The sequence below is a fragment of the Salmo salar genome, chromosome 07 (assembly GCF_965601325.2).
Source record: "Salmo salar chromosome 07, fSalSal1, whole genome shotgun sequence".
Lineage (NCBI taxonomy): Eukaryota > Metazoa > Chordata > Actinopteri > Salmoniformes > Salmonidae > Salmo > Salmo salar.
This window is the reverse complement of record NC_138297.1, coordinates 74,414,142-74,435,333: the sequence shown is the minus strand read 5'-3', so window position 1 is coordinate 74,435,333 and position 21,192 is coordinate 74,414,142. Positions and strand designations below refer to the sequence as shown.

The window sequence follows — 21,192 nt, the reverse complement described above, 5'->3', positions numbered from 1 at the left end:
CGTCTCCTTCCTATGGAGAGGTCAGGGGTCACACCGTCTCACGGCCTCGTCTCCTTCCTATGGAGAGGTCAGGGGTCACACCGTCTCACAGCCTCGTCTCCTTCCTATGGAGAGGTCAGGGGTCACACCGTCTCACAGCCTCGTCTCCTTCCTATGGAGAGGTCAGGGGTCACACCGTCTCACGGCCTCGTCTCCTTCCTATGGAGAGGTCAGGGGTCACACCGTCTCACGGCCTCGTCTCCTTCCTATGGAGAGGTCAGGGGTCACACCGTCTCACAGCCTCGTCTCCTTCCTATGGAGAGGTCAGGGGTCACACCGTCTCACAGCCTCGTCTCCTTCCTATGGAGAGGTCAGGGGTCACACCGTCTCACGGCCTCGTCTCCTTCCTATGGAGAGGTCAGGGGTCACACCGTCCTATGGAGAGGTCAGGGGTCACACCGTCTCCCAGCGTCCAGCTACCACGTTCTGTTCCAGCTGTTTATCCAGTCAGTGAGCTGCTCTGTTTCTCCAGACAGTGAGCAGTTTTACTAGCGAGTTTCCGCTCTCTCCCTCTCCGTCTGTCTCTCCCTCTCCGTCTGTCTCTCCATCCCTCTGGCTCTCTCTCTCTCTCCTTCGTTTCATCCCTCTCTCCCAGTAGGCTTCTCCCAGGACAAGATGCCACTACTAATCCGTCTGAAAGGGGGAGGAAGGGAGGAAGAGATGGTCTCTCTAGCACCTTGCTTTAGTCTTTAGGGGGTAAAAGACAGTAGACAACAGGGTTAGCCGTTTTAAGAGCTTTGGTGGTTTGGCTCCCTGTCTAGAAGTCACCCCTCGTCTCTCTATTGAACTGACACACTACCCACAGTCATACCGCTGGAGAAATGACCCCATAGTGATGGATGGTAGACAGTCATACCACTGGAGAAATGGGAACAGTGACCCCATAGTGATGGATGGTAGACAGACAGTCATACCACTGGAGAAATGGGAACAGTGACCCCATAGTGATGGATGGTAGACAGTCATACCACTGGAGAAATGGGAACAGTGACCCCATAGTGATGGATGGTAGACAGTCATACCACTGGAGAAATGGGAACAGTGACCCCATAGTGATGGATGGTAGACAGTCATACCACTGGAGAAATGGGAACAGTGACCCCATAGTGATGGATGGTAGACAGCAGTCATACCACTGGAGAAATGGGAACAGTGACCCCATAGTGATGGATGGTAGACAGTCATACCACTGGAGAAATGGGAACAGTGACCCCATAGTGATGGATGGTAGACAGTCATACCACTGGAGAAATGGGAACAGTGACCCCATAGTGATGGATGGTAGACAGTCATACCACTGGAGAAATGGGAACAGTGACCCCATAGTGATGGATGGTAGACAGTCATACCACTGGAGAAATGGGAACAGTGACCCCATAGTGATGGATGGTAGACAGTCATACCACTGGAGAAATGGGAACAGTGACCCCATAGTGATGGATGGTAGACAGTCATACCACTGGAGAAATGGGAACAGTGACCCCATAGTGATGGATGGTAGACAGACAGTCATACCACTGGAGAAATGGGAACAGTGACCCCATAGTGATGGATGGTAGACAGTCATACCACTGGAGAAATGGGAACAGTGACCCCATAGTGATGGATGGTAGACAGTCATACCACTGGAGAAATGGGAACAGTGACCCCATAGTGATGGATGGTAGACAGTCATACCACTGGAGAAATGGGAACAGTGACCCCATAGTGATGGATGGTAGACAGTCATACCACTGGAGAAATGGGAACAGTGACCCCATAGTGATGGATGGTAGACAGTCATACCACTGGAGAAATGGGAACAGTGACCCCATAGTGATGGATGGTAGACAGACAGTCATCTTGTTTCAGCCGTGTTGTTACAACCGTTCCAGAATGTTGTTTGTTTGTTTGTTTGTTTGTTTGTTGTCAGGACCTGCTTCAGGATGCCTATGATGTGGTGAAGAAAGAGATGGACTCCACTTCAGACGACAGGTAGATTCACATATTACATTACACTGATGTAATTACACAGCTTTCAATACAGTAAGATGTCACCTGTAATCACCTAGAATGGTGTCCTTCAGTCTCATCAAATATCAATCAAATTTATTTATAAAGACCTTCCTTACATCAGCTGATGTCACAAAGTGCTGTACAGAAACCCCCAGCCTAAAACCCCCCAAACAGCAAGCAATGCAGGTGTAGAAGCACGGTGGCTAGGAAAAACTCCCCTAGAAAGGCCAAAAACCTAGGAAGAAACCTAGAGAGGAACCAGGCTATGAGGGGTGGCCAGTCCTCTTCTGGCTGTGCAGGGTGGAGATTATAACAGAACATGGCCAAGATGTTCAAATGTTCATAAATGACCAGCATGGTCAAATAATAATAATCATAGTGGTTGTAAAGGGTGTAACAGGTCAGCACCTTTTTATAGGCGAGCATTCAGAGTTAAAGACAGCAGGTGAGAGAGAGAGAGAGTTGAAAACAGCAGATCTGGGACAATGTAGCACGTCCAGTGAAACAGGTCAGGGTTCCATAGCCGCAGGCAGAACAGTCGAAACTGGTGCTGGGACAGTAAGAAGTCGTCAGACCAGGTAGTCCTGAGGCATGGTCCAGGGCCCCAGGGCTCAGGTCCTCTGGGAGGGGAGGAAGCAGGACAGAGGGAGAATTAGAGAAAGAGAGAGCACACTTAAATTCACACAGAACACCGGATAAGACAGGAGAAATACTCCAGATATAACAGACTGACCCTAGCCCCCCGACACATAAACTACTGCAGCATAAATACTGGAGGCTGAGACAGGAGGGGTCAGGAGACACTGTGGCCCCATCCGATGATACCCCCGGACAGGGCCAAACAGGCAGGATATAACCCCACCCACTTTGCCAAAGCACAGCCCCCACACCACTAGAGGGATATCTTCAACCACCAACTTACCATCCTGAGACAAGGCCGAGTATAGCCCACGAAGATGTCCCCCACGGCACAACCCAAGGGGGGGCGCCAACCCAGACAGGAAGACCACGTCAGTGACTCAACCCACTCAAGTGACGCACCCCTCCCATGGACGGCATGGAAGAACACCAGTAAGCCAGTGACTCAGCCCCTGTAAAAGGGTTAGAGGCAGAGAATCCCAGTGGAGAGAGGGGAACCGGCAAGGCAGAGACAGCAAGGGCGGTTCGTTGCTCCAGGCCTTTCCGTTCACCTTCACACTCCTGGGCCAGACTATACTTAATCATAGGACCTACTGAAGAGATAAGTCTTCAATAAAGACTTAAAGGTTGAGACTGAGTCTGCATCTCTCACATGGGTAGGCAGACCATTCCATAAAAATGGAGCTCTATAGGAGAAAGCCCTGCCTCCAGCTGTTTGCTTAGAAATTCTAGGGACAATTAGGAGGCCTGCGTCTTGTGACCGTAGCGTACGTGTAGGTATGTACGGCAGGACCAAATCGGAGAGATAGGTAGGAGCAAGCCCATGTAATGAATTGTAGGTTAGCAGTAAAACCTTGAAATCAGCCCTTGCCTTAACAGGAAGCCAGTGTAGGGAGGCTAGCACTGGAGTAATATGATCAAATTTTTTGGTTCTAGTCAAGATTCTAGCAGCCGTATTTAGCACTAACTGAAGTTTATTTAGTGCTTTATCCGGGTAGCCGGAAAGTAGAGCATTGCAGTAATGTAATCTAGAAGTGACAAAAGCATGGATTAATTTTTCTATATCATTTTTGGACAGAAAGTTTCTGATTTTTGCAATGTTACGTAGATGGAAAAAAGCTGTCCTTGAAACAGTCTTGATATGTTCTTCAAAAGAGAGATCAGGGTCCAGAGTAACGCCGAGGTCCTTCACAGTTTTTTTTTTTTTGAGACGACTGTACAACCATCCAGATGTAACGGCTGTCGGAAAAGAGAGTAGACCAAGGTGCAGCGGAGTTAGTGTTCATCTTGAAATTTAATTAGAACAAAGAGAACACTACAAAAATGAACAAAACCCGGCAAAACAGTCCTGTTAGGAAACACTCTAACAGAGACAATTACCCACAAAACCCAAAGGAAAAACAGTCCTGTTAGGAAACACTCTAAACAGAGACAATCCCACAAAACCCAAAGGAAAAACAGTCCTGTTAGGAAACACTCAACCCCCACAAAACCCAAAGGAAAAACAGTCCTGTTAGGAAACACTCTGAACAGAGACAATTACCCACAAAACCCAAAGGAAAAACAGTCCTGTTAGGAAACACTCTAACAGAAACAATCCCCCACAAAACCCAAAGGAAAAACAGGCTCCTTTATGTGTGACTCCCAATCAGCAACAACGAACTACAGCTGTGCCTGATTGGGAGCCACACACACGGCCCAAAACAAAGAACTACAAAAACATAGAAAAATGAACATAGAACGCCCACCCAATGTAACACCCTGGCCTAACCAAAATAAAAAACAAAAAACCCCTCTCTATGGTCAGGGCGTTACACCAGATTCATTGTCAGATTCAACAGAAGATCTCTCTGTTTCTTGGGACCTAGAACTAGCATCTGTGTTTTGTCCGAGTTTAAAAGTAGAACGTTTGCCGCCATCCACTTCCTTATGTCTGAAACACAGGCTTCTAGCGAGGGCAATTTTGGGGCTTCACCATGTTTCATGGAAATGTACAGCTGTGTGTCGTCCGCATAGCAGTGGAAGTTAAGATTATGTTTCCGAATGACATCCCCAAGAGGTAAAATGAATATATATATATATATATATATATATATATATATATATATATATATATATATATATATATAGTAAATAATAATCTCTGTAATTTATTAACTCAGCAAAAAAAGAAACGCCCCCTTTTCAGGACCCTGTCTTTCAAAGATAATTTGTAAAAATCCAAATAACTTCACAGATCTTCATTGTAAAGGGTTTAAACACCGTTTCCCATGCTTGTTCAATGAACCGTAAAGAATTAATGAACATGCACCTGTGGATCGGTCGTTAAGACACTAACAGCTTACAGACGGTAGGCAATTAAGGTCACAGTTATGAAAACTTAGGACACTAAAGAGGCCTTTCTACTGACTCTGAAAAACACCAAAAGAAAGATGCCCAGGGTCCCTGCTCATCTGCGTGAACGTGCCTTAGGCATGCTGCAAGGAAGCATGAGGACTGCAGATGTGGCCAGGGCAATAAATTGCAATGTCCGTACTGTGAGGTGCCTAGGACAGTGCAACAGGGAGACAGGATGGACAGCTGATCGTCCTCGCAGTGGCAGACCTCGTGTAACAACACCTGCACAGGATCGGTACATCCGAACATCACACCTGCGGGACAGGTACAGGATGGCAACAACAACTGCCCGAGTTACACCAGGAACGCACAATCCCTCCATCAATGCTCAGACTGTCCGCAATAGGCTAAGAGAGGATGGACTGAGGGCTTGTAGGCCTGTTGTAAGGCAGGTCCTCACCAGACATCACCGGCAACAACGTCGCCTATGGGCACAAACCCACTGTCACTGGACCAGACAGGACTGGCAAAAAGTGCTCTTCACTGACGAGTCACGGTTTTGTCTCACCAGGGGTGATGGTCGGATTCGCGTTTATCGTTGAAGGAATGAGCGTTACACCGAGGCCTGTACTCTGGAGCGGGATCGATTTGGAGGTGGAGGGTCCGTCATGGTCTGGGGCGGTGTACCACAGCATCATCGGACTGAGCTTGTTGTCATTGCAGGCAATCTCAACGCTGTGCGTTACAGGGAAGACATCCTCCTCCCTCATGTGGTACCCATCCTGCAGGCTCATCCTGACATGACCCTCCAGCGTGACAATGCCTCCAGCCATACTGCTCGTTCTGTGCGTGATTTCCTACAAGACAGGAATGTCAGTGTTCTGCCATGGCCAGCGAAGAGCCCGGATCTCAATCCCATTGAGCAGGTCTGGGACCTGTTGGATCGGAGGGTGAGGACTATGGCCATTCCCCCCAGAAATGTCTTGGAACTTGCAGGCGCCTTGGTGGAAGAGTGGGGTAACATCTCACAGCAAGAACTGGCAAATCTGGTGCAGTCCATGAGGAGGAGATGCACTGCAGTACTTAATGCAGCTGGTGGCCACACCGGATACTGACTGTTACTTTTGATTTAGACCCCCCCCCTTTGTTCAGGGACACATTATTCCATTTCTGTTAGTCACATGTCTGTGGAACTTTGTTCAGTTTATGTCTCAGTTGTTGAATCTTGTTATGTTCATAGAAATATTTACACATGTTAAGTTTGCAGAAAATAAACGCAGTTGACAGTGAGAGGACGTTTTCTTTTTTTTGCTGAGTGTATATAGTGAAAACAGTAGTGATCCTATAACGGAACCTTGATTTTGTCAGAGGACAAACCATCTACAGAGACAAACTGATATCTTTCCGGCATATAAGATCTAAACCAGGCCAGAACTTGTCCCTGTAGACCAATTTGGGTTTCCAATCTCTCCAAAAGAATGTGGTGATCGACGGTATCAAAAGCGGCACTAAGATCTAGGAGCACGAGGACAGATGCAGAGCCTCGGTCTGACGCCATTAAAAAGGTCATTTACCACCTTCACAAGTGCAGTCTCAGTGCTATGGTGGGGTCTAAAACCAGACTGAAACGTTTCGTGTACATTGTTTGTCTTAAGGAAGGCAGTGAGTTACTGAGCAATATATTTTTCAAAATGTTTTGAGAGGAATGGGAGATTCGATACAGGCCTCCGACTCCTCAACACCAGAAAACACATACACATACATTAGTTGAACATATTCATGAAGTCACATTCACATAATCCTGCCAACCAGCCTTGGGCACTGTCCTGCTATCTATTCCAGTATGGCAGCGACGTTACCAATCTATAATGTATTCAACAACACCAAATGAGTCATTGGGCCAGTATTAAACATTCAGTAAAGTAGGTCCCATACAGACAGAATATTCTGCCATCGGTGACAACTGACAAGTGTATATTAACGCCCTAATGAGTCACTGTAATTAGACTTTATTCAGAGTGAAAACCTGGTAGACAGAGAGAGAGACAACCATAGCTATACAGCTACTCAGCCCAGGAGTCTGGTAGAGAGAGAGAGAGAGAGAGAGAGAGAGAGAACCATAGCTATACAGCTACTCAGCCCAGGCTTCCACAGCAGGACTGGGAACCTGGTAGAGAGAGACAAGCATGCACAGACTGCAGCAGTAGGACTGGGAGTCTGGGCTGAGGAGCAGTAGGACTGGGAGTCTGGGCTGAGGAGCAGTAGGACTGGGAGTCTGGGCTGAGGAGCAGTAGGACTGGGAGTCTGGGCTGAGGAGCAGTAGGACTGGGAGTCTGGGCTGAGGAGCAGTAGGACTGGGAGTCTGGGCTGAGGAGCAGTAGGACTGGGAGTCTGGGCTGAGTAGCAGTAGGACTGGGAGTCTGGGCTGAGTAACAGTATAGCAGTAGGACTGGGAGTCTGGGCTGAGGAGCAGTAGGACTGGGAGTCTGGGCTGAGTAACAGTAGGACTGGGAGTCTGGGCTGAGGAGCAGTAGGACTGGGAGTCCTGGGACTGAGGTAGCAGTAGGACTGGGAGTCTGGGCTGAGTAGCAGTAGGACTGGGAGTCTGGGCTGAGTAGCAGTATAGCAGTAGGACTGGGAGTCTGGGCTGAGTAGCAGTAGGACTGGGAGTCTGGGCTGAGTAGCAGTAGGACTGGGAGTCTGGGCTGAGTAGCAGTATAGCAGTAGGACTGGGAGTCTGGGCTGAGTAGCAGTAGGACTGGGAGTCTGGGCTGAGTAGCAGTATAGCAGTAGGACTGGGAGCCTGGGCTGAGTAGCAGTAGGACTGGGAGTCTGGGCTGAGTAGCAGTATAGCAGTAGGACTGGGAGTCTGGGCTGAGTAACAGTAGGACTGGGAGTCTGGGCTGAGTAACAGTAGGACTGGGAGTCTGGGCTGAGTAACAGTATAGCAGTAGGACTGGGAGTCTGGGCTGAGTAGCAGTAGGACTGGGAGTCTGGGCTGAGTAGCAGTAGGACTGGGAGTCTGGCTGAGTAGCAGTAGGACTGGGAGTCTGGGCTGAGTAGCAGTATAGCCGTAGGACTGGGAGTCTGGGCTGAGTAGCAGTAGGACTGGGAGTCTGGGCTGAGTAGCAGTATAGCAGTAGGACTGGGAGTCTGGGCTGAGTAACAGTAGGACTGGGAGTCTGGGCTGAGTAGCAGTATAGCAGTAGGACTGGGAGTCTGGGCTGAGTAGCAGTAGGACTGGGAGTCTGGGCTGAGTAGCAGTATAGCAGTAGGACTGGGAGCCTGGGCTGAGTAGCAGTAGGACTGGGAGTCTGGGCTGAGTAACAGTAGGACTGGGAGTCTGGGCTGAGTAGCAGTATAGCAGTAGGACTGGGAGTCTGGGCTGAGTAACAGTAGAACTGGGAGTCTGGGCTGAGTAACAGTAGGACTGGGAGTCTGGGCTGAGTAACAGTATAGCAGTAGGACTGGGAGTCTGGGCTGAGTAGCAGTATTGCAGTAGGACTGGGAGTCTGGGCTGAGGAGCAGTAGGACTGGGAGTCTGGGCTGAGTAGCAGTAGGACTGGGAGTCTGGGCTGAGTAGCAGTAGGACTGGGAGTCTGGGCTGAGTAGCAGTAGGACTGGGAGTCTGGGCTGAGTAGCAGTAGGACTGGGAGTCTGGGCTGAGTAACAGTATAGCAGTAGGACTGGGAGTCTGGGCTGAGTAACAGTAGGACTGGGAGTCTGGGCTGAGTAGCAGTATAGCAGTAGGACTGGGAGTCTGGGCTGAGTAACAGTAGGACTGGGAGTCTGGGCTGAGTAGCAGTATAGCAGTAGGACTGGGAGTCTGGGCTGAGTAACAGTAGGACTGGGAGTCTGGGCTGAGTAGCAGTATAGCAGTAGGACTGGGAGTCTGGGCTGAGTAGCAGTATAGCAGTAGGACTGGGAGCCTGGGCTGAGTAACAGTAGGACTGGGAGTCTGGGCTGAGTAGCAGTATAGCAGTAGGACTGGGAGTCTGGGCTGAGTAACAGTAGGACTGGGAGTCTGGGCTGAGTAGCAGTAGGACTGGGAGTCTGGGCTGAGTAGCAGTAGGACTGGGAGTCTGGGCTGAGTAACAGTAGGACTGGGAGTCTGGGCTGAGTAGCAGTATAGCAGTAGGACTGGCCCCTTCTTGCCTTGTCTCTCAGATGGTTCACAGCTTTGTGGAAGTTATCTGTCGTGCTGATGTTTAGGCTGAGGTATGTATCGGTTTTTCTGTGTACTTTTGGGAAACTGTGTCTACATGGAATTTGTATTTGTGGTCCTGGCAACTGGACCTTTTTTGGAACACTGTTATTTTTGTCTTAGTGAGATTTACTGTCAGGGCCCAGGTCTGTCAGGGCCCAGGTCTGTCAGGGCCCTGGTCTGTCAGGGCCCAGGTCTGTCAGGGCCCAGGTCTGTCAGGGCCCAGGTCTGTCAGGGCCCAGGTCTGTCAGGGCCCAGGTCTGTCAGGGCCCTGGTCTGTCAGATCTAGGTGCTGCTGTAGGACCTCCTTGGTTGGGGACAGAAGCACCAGATCATCAGCAAACAGTAGACATTTGACTTCAGATTCTAGTAGGGTGAGGGCCGGGTGCTGCAGACTGTTCTAGTGCCCTCGGCAATTCATTGATATATATGTTAAAGAGGGTGGGGCTCAAGCTGCATCCCTGTCTCGCCCCACGGCCCTATGGGAAGAAATCTTTGTTTATATTGTTCATTTTAACTGCTCACTTGGTGTTTGGGAGATAAACATACAATATTATAAAATCCATGTACACAAACAACGTTTTTCATCCATTTGTATAGCAGACCCTTTTGCCAAATTGAATCAAAAGCTTTATTTTATTTTTTAAATCAACAAATCAAATCAAATGTATTTATATAGCCCTTCGTACATCAGCTGATATCTCAAAGTGCTGTACAGAAACCCAGCCTAAAACCCCCAAATAGCAAGCAATGCATGTGAAAGAAGCACGGTGGCTAGGAAAAACTCCCTAGGAAAAACTCCCTAGAAAGGCCAAAACCTAGGAAGAAACCTAGAGAGGAACCAGGCTATGAGGGGTGGCCAGTCCTCTTCTGGCTGTGCCGGGTGGATATTATAACAGAACATGGTCAAGATGTTAAAATGTTAAAATGTTCATAAATGACCAGCATGGTCAAATAATAATAATCATAGTAGTTGTCGAGGGTGCAACAAGCACGTCCGGTGAACAGGTCAGGGTTCCATAGCCGCAGGCAGAACAGTTGAAACTGGAGCAGCAGCACGGCCAGGTGGACTGGGGACAGCAAGGAGTCATCATACCAGGTAGTCCTGAGGCATGGTCCTAGGGCTCAGGTCCTCCGAGAGAAAGACAGAAAGAGAGGAAGAGAGAGAGCATATTTAAATTCACACAGGACACCGGATAAGACAAGAGAAATACTCCAGATGTAACAGACTGACCCTAGCCCCCCCGACACATAAACTACTGCAGCATAAATACTGGAGGCTGAGACAGGAGGGGTCAGGAGACAAAAAACAAAACATGGGAAGACTTTGTTTTTGTTTCGTCTGTTTGTCAATAAGGCTGTGCAGGGATACATGGTCTGTCTGTTTTCCACTGAGGAAATGTTGGAGTCTGATGTTGATGATACTGCAGAGGATTTATCAGAGAAGGCTGTTGACACAGATTCCACAGTAAATATTATTTTAATTTATGGTCTGTATATTTTATCATTGTGTTTAGTATACCATCAACACCACAGACCTGTTTGGGTTGGAGGGTTTGTACTTGGTCCTGGAGAGAGAGAGACAGGATAGAGGAGAGAGAGAGAGAGAGAGAGAGAGAGGGTAGAAGGTAGAGGAGGAGAGAGAGAGAGAGAGAGAGAGAGGGTAGAAGGTAGAGGAGAGAGAGAGAGACAGGATAAAGGAGAGAGGGGGAGGAGAGAGAGAGAGAGAGAGAGAGACAGGATAGAGGAGAGAGGGGGAGAAGAGAGAGAGAGAGAGAGAGACAGGATAGAGGAGAGAGGGGGAGAAGAGAGAGAGAGAGAGGGTAGAGGAGAGAGGGGGAGAAGAGAGAGAGAGGGTAGAGGAGAGAGGGGGAGAAGAGAGAGAGGGTAGAGGAGAGAGGGGGAGAAGAGAGAGACAGGGTAGAGGAGAGAGGGAGAGAAGAGAGAGAGGGTAGAGGAGAGAGGGGGAGGAGAGAGAGAGACAGGATAGAGGAGAGAGGGGGAGAAGAGAGAGAGGGTAGAGGAGAGAGGGGGAGAAGAGAGAGAGAGAGACAGGGTAGAGGAGAGAGGGGGAGAGAGAGAGAGAGAGAGAGAGGGTAGAGGATAGAGGAGAGAGAGAGGGTAGAGAAGAGAGAGAGAGAGAGAGAGAGGGGGAGAGAGGGAGAGAGGGGGAGAGGAGAGGGTAGAGAAGAGAGAGGGAGGGTGGGGAAGAGAGAGAGAGAGAGAGGGTAAAGGTGGTGGCTTTGGAGCAGCGCTCATTAAGAATTCACTTTTAATTAGGTCTCCCTCAACTAAGGACTGGACCCTGACGTGCCCTGGATAACACACACACACACACACACACACACACACACACACACACACACACACACACACACACACACACACACACACACACACACACACACACCGATGTAATGGCAGGGAACGAGGTTCACATGAAGTCCCTCTGCCTCCATCTTCCCTAATGTTAATACTGGCAGGAAGAAGCTATCCCCTCCCTCCCTCCCTCCCTGATCTAGTACCTGGTGAGAACCTATTCCCTCCCTCCCTCCTCCTTTCCTTCCTTCCCTCCCTCCCTCCCTCTCCATCCTCCCTCCCTCCCTCTCTCTCCATCCTCCCTCCCTCCCTCCCTCCTCCCTCCCTCTCTCTCTCTCCATCCTTCCTTCCTCCCTCCCTCCCTCTCCATCCTTCCTCCCTCATCTAGTCCCTGGTAAGAACCTCCAGGGGCAGGAACAGGAGGAACAGGGGCAGGAACAGGGGCAGGAACAGGAGGAACAGGGGCAGGAACAGGAGGAACAGGGGCAGGAACAGGAGGAACAGGGGCAGGAACAGGGGCAGGAACAGGGGCAGGAACAGGAGGAACAGGGGCAGGAACAGGAGGAACAGGGACAGGAACAGGAGGAACAGCAGGAACAGGGGCAGGAACAGGAGGAACAGCAGGAACAGGGGCAGGAACAGGAGGAACAGCAGGAACAGGGGCAGGAACAGGAGGAACAGCAGGAACAGGGGCAGGAACAGGAGGAACAGCAGGAACAGGGGCAGGAACAGGAGGAACAGCAGGAACAGGGGCAGGAACAGGAGGAACAGCAGGAACAGGGGCAGGAACAGGAGGAACAGCAGGAACAGGGGCAGGAACAGGAGGAACAGCAGGAACAGGAGGAACAGCAGGAACAGGGGCAGGAACAGGAGGAACAGCAGGAACAGGGGCAGGAACAGGAGGAACAGCAGGAACAGGGGCAGGAACAGGAGGAACAGCAGGAACAGGGGCAGGAACAGGAGGAACAGCAGGAACAGGGGCAGGAACAGGAGGAACAGCAGGAACAGGGGCAGGAACAGGAGGAACAGCAGGAACAGGAGGAACAGCAGGAACAGGGGCAGGAACAGGAGGAACAGCAGGAACAGGGGCAGGAACAGGAGGAACAGCAGGAACAGGGGCAGGAACAGGAGGAACAGCAGGAACAGGGGCAGGAACAGGAGGAACAGCAGGAACAGGGGCAGGAACAGGAGGAACAGCAGGAACAGGGGCAGGAACAGGAGGAACAGCAGGAACAGGAGGAACAGCAGGAACAGGGGCAGGAACAGGAGGAACAGCAGGAACAGGGGCAGGAACAGGAGGAACAGCAGGAACAGGGGCAGGAACAGGAGGAACAGCAGGAACAGGGGCAGGAACAGGAGGAACAGCAGGAACAGGAGGAACAGCAGGAACAGGAGGAACAGCAGGAACAGGAGGAACAGCAGGAACAGGGGCAGGAACAGGAGGAACAGCAGGAACAGGGGCAGGAACAGGAGGAACAGCAGGAACAGGGGCAGGAACAGGAGGAACAGCAGGAACAGGGGCAGGAACAGGAGGAACAGGGGCAGGAACAGGAGGAACAGGGGCAGGAACAGGAGGAACAGCAGGAACAGGGGCAGGAACAGGAGGAACAGCAGGAACAGGGGCAGGAACAGGAGGAACAGCAGGAACAGGGGCAGGAACAGGAGGAACAGCAGGAACAGGAGGAACAGCAGGAACAGGAGGAACAGGGGCAGGAACAGGAGGAACAGGAGGAACAGGGGCAGGAACAGGAGGAACAGGAGGAACAGGGGCAGGAACAGGAGGAATAGGAGGAACAGGGGCAGGAACAGGAGGAACAGGGGCAGGAACAGGGGCAGGAACAGGAGGAACAGGGGCAGGAACAGGAGGAACAGGGGCAGGAACAGGGGCAGGAACAGGAGGAACAGGAGGAACAGGGGCAGGAACAGGGGCAGGAACAGGAGGAACAGGAGGAACAGGGGCAGGAACAGGAGGAACAGGGGCAGGAACAGGAGGAATAGGAGGAACAGGGGCAGGAACAGGAGGAACAGGGGCAGGAACAGGGGCAGGAACAGGAGGAACAGGAGGAACAGGGGCAGGAACAGGGGCAGGAACAGGAGGAACAGGAGGAACAGGGGCAGGAACAGGAGGAACAGGGGCAGGAACAGGGGCAGGAACAGGAGGAACAGGGGCAGGAACAGGAGGAACAGGGGCAGGAACAGGAGGAACAGGGGAAAAACATGTGATCTGTTTCCACTCAATAGTGAGTGCGTCACGAAAGTCAGAAATAGCGACATAATAAATGCCTTACCTTTGATGATCTTCTTCTGTTGGCACTCCAAAAGGTCCCAGATACATCACAAATGGTATTTTTTGTTCGATAATGTCCTTCTTTATATCCATAAAAACTCAAAATAATCCACCCAGTTTCCCTCCATCAAAATGCATACAAAATGAATCCCAAACGTTACTAATAAACTTTTCCAAACAAGCCAAACAACGTTTAGAATCAAACCTCAGGGGCCTGTTGCACAAAACTAGGATAAGGGATTAAGCCAGGATATCTTGGTGATCCTGGCTCAATTGATCCGTAATCCGGTTGCACTAAAGATGGATAGGGGGCAGGAGGATATGTTATGGTATAAATTACCATGGAGATTTATTCTGTGGAGCTAGCCTGCTCCAGACCAGGCTAAATTCCAGGATCTATTTAATCTCATCCCTAATGTCAGTCAGCAGTCACCACAAATGGAAACCAATAGTTATTTCACTGCTCACTATACATTGTTATCACATAACTAGACCCACTGTCATTATTTAAACGTTTGTGATCATTAATTTCAATGATTTTGGATAAAAAATAATTTTTAGATTATGTTGCTATCATTAGATAATTTACAGTTTCCCATAGACTATAAGGCTATATATAAAATGATAGAATATTAGGGCCACAGAGGGGAAAAAAACACAAGTAATAATATTGTAACCGGTTGTTTTAAAGGAGGACAGTTGTTAAAATGACAGATGTGGGGCATTTCGTGAAATTGTACTTCAGTATGGTTTCATAAACAAAGACATGCTGATGTGCCAGAATATTAAGTATCACATTGTCATAAGTATCAAAACTGTAAAAACAATATGTAGCTTTTCTGCAGAAAGAACCAGCCTCATAAATTTATGACTTTATCCTTTTTCTTCAGTGTGGCCCTAGTACTCTGTCATATAAACAAATACACATTCCATATGAATATAAAAACACAATGTGTAACATTATGTTCCTTTATTGAATAAGGACAAAACAAAGCAGGTAAACCATCAGCTCCTTTCGAAACTGAAGTCACAGTGACTACAAGATGGAAAGCACAGAATCCAAGCATATTATACAAAATGATACATACACATTCAAAGGTCTGTATATAACACACCCTGCATGTCTGCACACTAAAATAAATGCAGGACAAATCCATACACATCAACTGAACAGACAAATGAATGGATGCAGTAGCCTCCCTGCAGCCTTGTATTACACACAGTATACCGCACAAACATCATGAGGCCAAATTCGTAAAAAAACGAACCCAAAAAAAACCCAATTCCTCTGCCACCGCAGGACATATTTAACCAAAATTGAAAGCACACATACTAACTAAAATAATTCAACACATATTGGTCCCTCAGCAGCCGACCACTGTCGTCATCAGGGAAGATTGCCGGATTGTCCCAGTCCATGGCTGGTGGCACTCTGGGGGCCCTCTCCTTCCTCAGGCAGGCCACATTGTGGAGGACAGCACAAGCCACAGTAATATCACATGCCCTAACAGGGCTGACCCTTAATTTGTGAAGGCAGTGAAAGCGTGCCTTCAGGAGGCCAAAGGTCATTTCAACTCTGGCCCTGGTCCTGGCATGGGCATGGTTGTAGGCCTGCTGTGCTTCCTGGGGGTCTGTGAAAGGTGTCAGGAGAAAAGGCTGGCAGCCATACCCCCTGTCTCCCAGCAGCACACCAGAGAATTCACCTGTCAACACAAAATCTCATCATTACTACCTCATAAACACAGTGATATTCTTGACACAGCCATGATGGTTATAAATAGGGGTTGTGTGGCTTACCTTGTGATAGGCACTGATAGATTTCAGAGGCCCGAAAGATTCTGGAGTCATGGACTGAGCCAGGCCATTTTGCCACAACATTGCTGATCACACAGTCAGCATTGCAGACCATCTGAAATCATAAGATGAGGAATATTACACCAATCAATGCACATCACTGGCAATGCAGAGTGTTCGTCAATGGACAATATCAAAAAGTTATGTTCACCTGAACATTAATGCTGTGAAAGGATTTCCTATTCACAAAACCGGCCTCATGGGCACCTGAGGGGGCTTTTATCCTTATGTGTGTGCAGTCCACTGCACCAATGACATTGGGGAAACCTGTCACACAAAGTAATGAGTATCCTACTATGTGTTAACAGTTGTCCTGTAATTTGTAGATCCTCTTACCTGCAATCCTATAGAACTCCTCTTTGATGTCACAGAGTCTTCTGTGGCCAGGGAAGGAGATGAAGACATCTGCTAATGCTTTGATAGCCAGACACACACTCCTTATTGTGTGGCAAATTGTGGCCTTGTTCAGCTGTTCTGCATCCCCCACTGAGTACAGGAAGGCTCCACTAGAAAAAAAGCGCAAGGCCACACAAACCATTTGCTCCACACTCAGTGCATGGCTCCGTGCAGTGCGGTGCTTAATCCTGGGACCCAGTAGTCTGCATAGATACCTGATGCCATCTGCAGAAAACCTGTATCTTTCATATAGATGGTCATCAGGGAAGGCCAGTGGGTCCAACCGGTCCCTGAAGACCCTTTCTCGCCTGAAGGCTCTCCTCAGCACAAGTGCTTCTTCATCCACCACATCTCGCACGAATGGGCATGCCATTGTCAGAGCAGAAAGGAACACACAATTTTGGGCCTTCATATAGGCTAGTGGCCACACCTGGTGCTGGGGGGGTGGGCAAAAGAGGGCGATGCCTTATAACGATGACTTGGTTGTACTGATTGCTGGGAAAATAAAAAAAACCTTAGAAAGATGCCACCGTCCTGTGTGCTCACAATAAGAGCTCATATGTCATGGCTCACTTGACTTTACGAGAATATACCTAATTTTTATTTTGAGCTGTGTCATCTTCTTGGAGCTGGGGGAGGAAAGAAAAATAATGATTAATACATTTGTGTTACAGTTAGCATACAGTGTACATTGAAGGCATATCTCACCTCCCTCTCAAGTTTTTTTATTTCAAGGTCCAGTTTCCTAATTGTCCTCTTTTTTATTTCGGACTCCAGTGCAAGATTTTCCATCTTTTTCTTCTTGTACTGAATGTCTATGTCTGCCAGTTCTATTTGGCGCCGGAGGTGGTTGCCATACAACTTTCTGATAGCTTGTGAGCTCTGTGAACACAATACAATTAGCGCAGCTGGAATTTGGCAGGATGTGGTGTCCTTTTATTAATACGCACTATGTTGCCAGGCTGGTTTTCCCACTGTATAGCATCTGGGTCCTGTAAAAGAAATTAGATTTTTTGATTTTGATGAGGACTCCTCACCATTGTAGAGTAAATAGTACTTTCACAGTCTTAACATGATACCTCATGCCTTCTGGAATCCAGAGAGATGGTCTCCTCCTCATCATCGTCTCCATCATGTGCTGTTGCTGCTGCACTGGGGCCTTCACCCTATCACATTTAATCGGATTCATATTGAAGCTAGTAGACAAGACATGCCAGGCCTACAGTATGCCTTTGATGGAGTACTCACTGGATCAGCATCGTCTGGTGCTTGTGCTGGTGGCTCTAACAGGAACACAGTGCTGCCAGACACTGCAAGGCAATAGGTAAACCAAAGTCAGACAGTCCAAATTGATTCAATATGAATGTGGTTGTATCCCATGTAGAGATGGAAGGACATACCTTGAATGAAGCGGGTGGCATCTTGGGAGGAACCTATGCTCGTCTCTTTCCCCCCAGGGATCCCCTCTAAGACGGGCCTGCCTTTATTTAGCTCCAAGGCCATGTCCTCTGCTGGGGTAAGGTCAGCCTTTGGTGACCCACCACCCGTGCCTTGTCTGTGGGTATTCTTTTTCACTGCTAAAACAGTACAGACAATGTGTGAGCAGGCACCTTCTGGGTACAATATATGCTTGTGCTTTGTTAAATATTAGTCAGGGACCATACCATTCTGCAGAATGTTCTTGTATTTGATTTTGACCTGCTGCCATGTCCGTTTTGGCCCGTTCATGTTTAATCTACACACACACACACACACACACACACATTTAATGGAGTCACACTGCAAAAAATTACTTGGTATTTTTGTCTTGTTTTCAGTAAAAATATCAAAAAATCTATCATAGCTTTATACAGTGTGATGGAGTTACTTTACACAATTTCACTCATATCTGCAGTGCATTTCAATTAAAAATTTAACCGTTTCATAATTACAGTACAACTGCATTTTTGGAGATGTGAATTAAATATTTGAATTGTAATTGTGATGTTTCAGCGGAGCGGTGACTGTGTAATTGTGCACTACTTACGCATTCAGGCGGTCTGCAATACTTTGCCACGCTTTTTCTCTTTGCTTTATCACTGTGGCGGTGTTGCCTTTCTTCTTAATTATATATTTTACCTCCTCGTATGCCTCCATGAGGATTTGTGCTTCCGACGGGGAAAAGTACGCGGCTCTAGTTGCCATGGTAAATCAGTTAATCTGTGATCTGTGGCGGGGTCTATTTGAGTGAGCCGTGAGCGCGCACCTATCCAGGATTGGTTTCACCTGGCTTAATGAATCCGTGTCTGCTCATCCTGGCTTGGTCTTTGTGCAACCAATTAAGCCTGGACGCACATGTTTTGGCTTCATTGAGCTCAGCTGAGTCATTTATCCCGGATGTCTTAATTCTACTTTTGTGCAACAGGCCCCTGGTACCCGAATACGTAAATAAACAATACAATTTTAAGACGGAGAATCGTTATTGTCTTTACCGGAGAAAAATACCAAAGAACGCTCTCTCTCTTCCACGTGCTTGGAAACACTACAGCCAAAATGGGAGACACGTAGATAAACTACAATTTCTGTCTCATTTTCCCAAAAACCAGCCTGAAACTCTTTCTAAAGACTGTTGACATCTAGTGGAAGCCCTAGGAACTGCAATCTGGGAGGATTTCGCCTTATAATAAAAGTGAGAGCCATTGAAAACAGTAGTAGGCTGAATTTTGTTTTGTTCTGTTATTCCCACAGACATTATTTTAACAGTTTTAGAAACTTTAGAGTGTTTTCTATCCAAATCTACTAATTATATGCATATCTTAGCTTCTGGGCCTGAGTAACAGGCAGTTTACTTTGGGCACGTTTTTCATCCGGATGTGAAAATACCTACCCAAGAGAGGTTAATAATCCCCCCTGCTCTGTGTTCTTCCAGTCCTACACCTCTGTCATGCCTTACTGTAGGAATAGTCCATTAGGATAACAATGGGGGAATCTCAATGGCTTTCTTCTCTCCTCACCTCCTTCTCGAAACCCATTGGAGGAGAAGGTCAGAGGGGAGGGACCTCCTGGCTTTCTCATCCAATGTGATTTAAGAAGGAGGCGAGGAGAAAAGGACTCAAGGAGTATGTTCTTGAGACTGTCCCAATTCTCTCTCTCTCTCTCTCTTATTAACAATCACCTTCCCTACTCAGTCTCCTTTCCCTGCTCCTCTGTCCTCTGATGTACTGTAGGACTGGTGTGACAGGAGAATAATGGTTGCTACCTGCTGTTGATTCATTACCAACCACTTCTCTCTGTGTGTCTCCAGTCCTGTCCTGGCCCCTCCTCAGTGTGGGGACTTTGAGAAGCTCCGGGAGATCTATAAGGACATCATGTGTTTCGTCAAGACTCAGATGGTGGAGAAACCAGGACATAACCAGGTAGGAACCAGGACATAACCAGGTAGGAACCAGAACATAACCAGGTAGGAACCAGGACATAACCAGGTAGGATCCAGGACATAACCAGGTAGGAACCAGGACATAACCAGGTAGGAACCAGGACATAACCAGGTATGGTAGAAACCAGGACATAACCAGGTATGGTAGAAACCAGGACATAACCAGGTAGGAACCAGGACATAACCAGGTAGGATCCAGGACATAACCAGGTATGGTAGGAACCAGGACATAACCAGGTAGGACACAGAACATAACCAGGTATGGTAGGAACCAGAACATAACCAGGTATGGTAGGAACCAGGACATAACCAGGTAGGAACCAGGACATAACCAGGTAGGAACCAGGACATAACCAGGTAGGAACCAGAACATAACCAGGTAGGAACCAGGACATAACCAGGTAGAAACCAGGACATAACCAGGTATGGTAGAAACCAGGACATAACCAGGTATGGTAGAAACCAGGACATAACCAGGTAGGAACCAGAACATAACCAGGAATGGTAGGAACCAGGACATAACCAGGTAGGAACCAGAACATAACCAGGTAGGAACCAGGACATAACCAGGTAGGAACCAGGACATAACCAGGTAGGAACCAGGACATAACCAGGTAGGAACCAGAACATAACCAGGTAGGATCCAGAACATAACCAGGTATGGTAGGAACCAGGACATAACCAGGTAGGAACCAGGACATAACCAGGTAGGAACCAGGACACAACCAGGTAGGAACCAGGACATAACCAGGTAGGAACCAGGACATAACCAGGTAGGAACCAGAACATAACCAGGTAGGAACCAGGACATAACCAGGTAGGAACCAGGACATAACCAGGTAGGAACCAGGACATAACCAGGTAGGAACCAGGACATAACCAGGTAGGAACCAGGACATAACCAGGTAGGAACCAGAACATAACCAGGTAGGAACCAGGACATAACCAGGTATGGTAGGAACCAGAACATAACCAGGTATGAACCAGGACATAACCAGGTATGTCTCTGTCTGTCTGCCTGCCTGTCTGTCTGTCTGTTTGTCTGTCTGCCTGTCTGTCTGTCTGTCTGTCTGTCTGTCCACCAGATAACAGGTTCTTCTCTCTCCATATAGGACCTGTGTCTGTCTGCTGTGAGGGACTATGAGGAGATCTTTCTCCAGTGTTCAGAGTCCTTCGACAGTGAGGACATGTGATCCACAGGAGGCTGCTGTCCGGAATGACATCAAACACCTGGAAACCGTGGAAACCAATGTATTTAACACCGTCCCACTGATTCAGCTCCAGCCAATACCAACGAGCCTGTTCTCCCCGATTAAAACCCCAACTTCCTGTCATGTCAGCACCTATTTGTTGTGTTTGTTCCTGGTGAAATGAAAGACACATTGTGTTACTTATTATTACTTGTTAAATGATCACTATTTGTGATTTGTTTTATAAATGTTCAGCTTTTAAAAAAATACAATTATTGTTCCGGGCTTTTCTACCCGTTTATTATTATTATAGACATGTTTTATACTCTGTACATTCCTGTTCAGTTTTATATGTGATGTGATGATGAGGCGAATCATTCAGCAGTTTCTATTTGATGTGTATCATTGTTCAGCCTTTTTAAACCGTTCAGAATCAGCATTTTGTCCAGACAGTCTTTCTCTGTGTATTAAACCCTCAGCCTCAGAGTGTGATAGAGAGGGGGTGGTTGGGACGTGG

General features: G+C 48.2%; 1 protein-coding gene across 1 annotated transcript in view; it reads left to right on the top strand.

The window, feature by feature from the left end:
* Positions 1 to 21,192, top strand: part of LOC123743826 (stimulated by retinoic acid gene 8 protein homolog) — a 37,478-nt gene extending 16,286 nt beyond the window's left edge. The window contains exons 5-7 of the mRNA XM_082978086.1: positions 1,952 to 2,013; positions 19,354 to 19,465; positions 20,598 to 21,192. Coding sequence (XP_082834212.1) covers positions 1,952 to 2,013; positions 19,354 to 19,465; positions 20,598 to 20,678 — 255 coding nt within the window. The 3' untranslated portion in view covers positions 20,679 to 21,192. The remainder of the gene's footprint in view (positions 1 to 1,951; positions 2,014 to 19,353; positions 19,466 to 20,597) is intronic.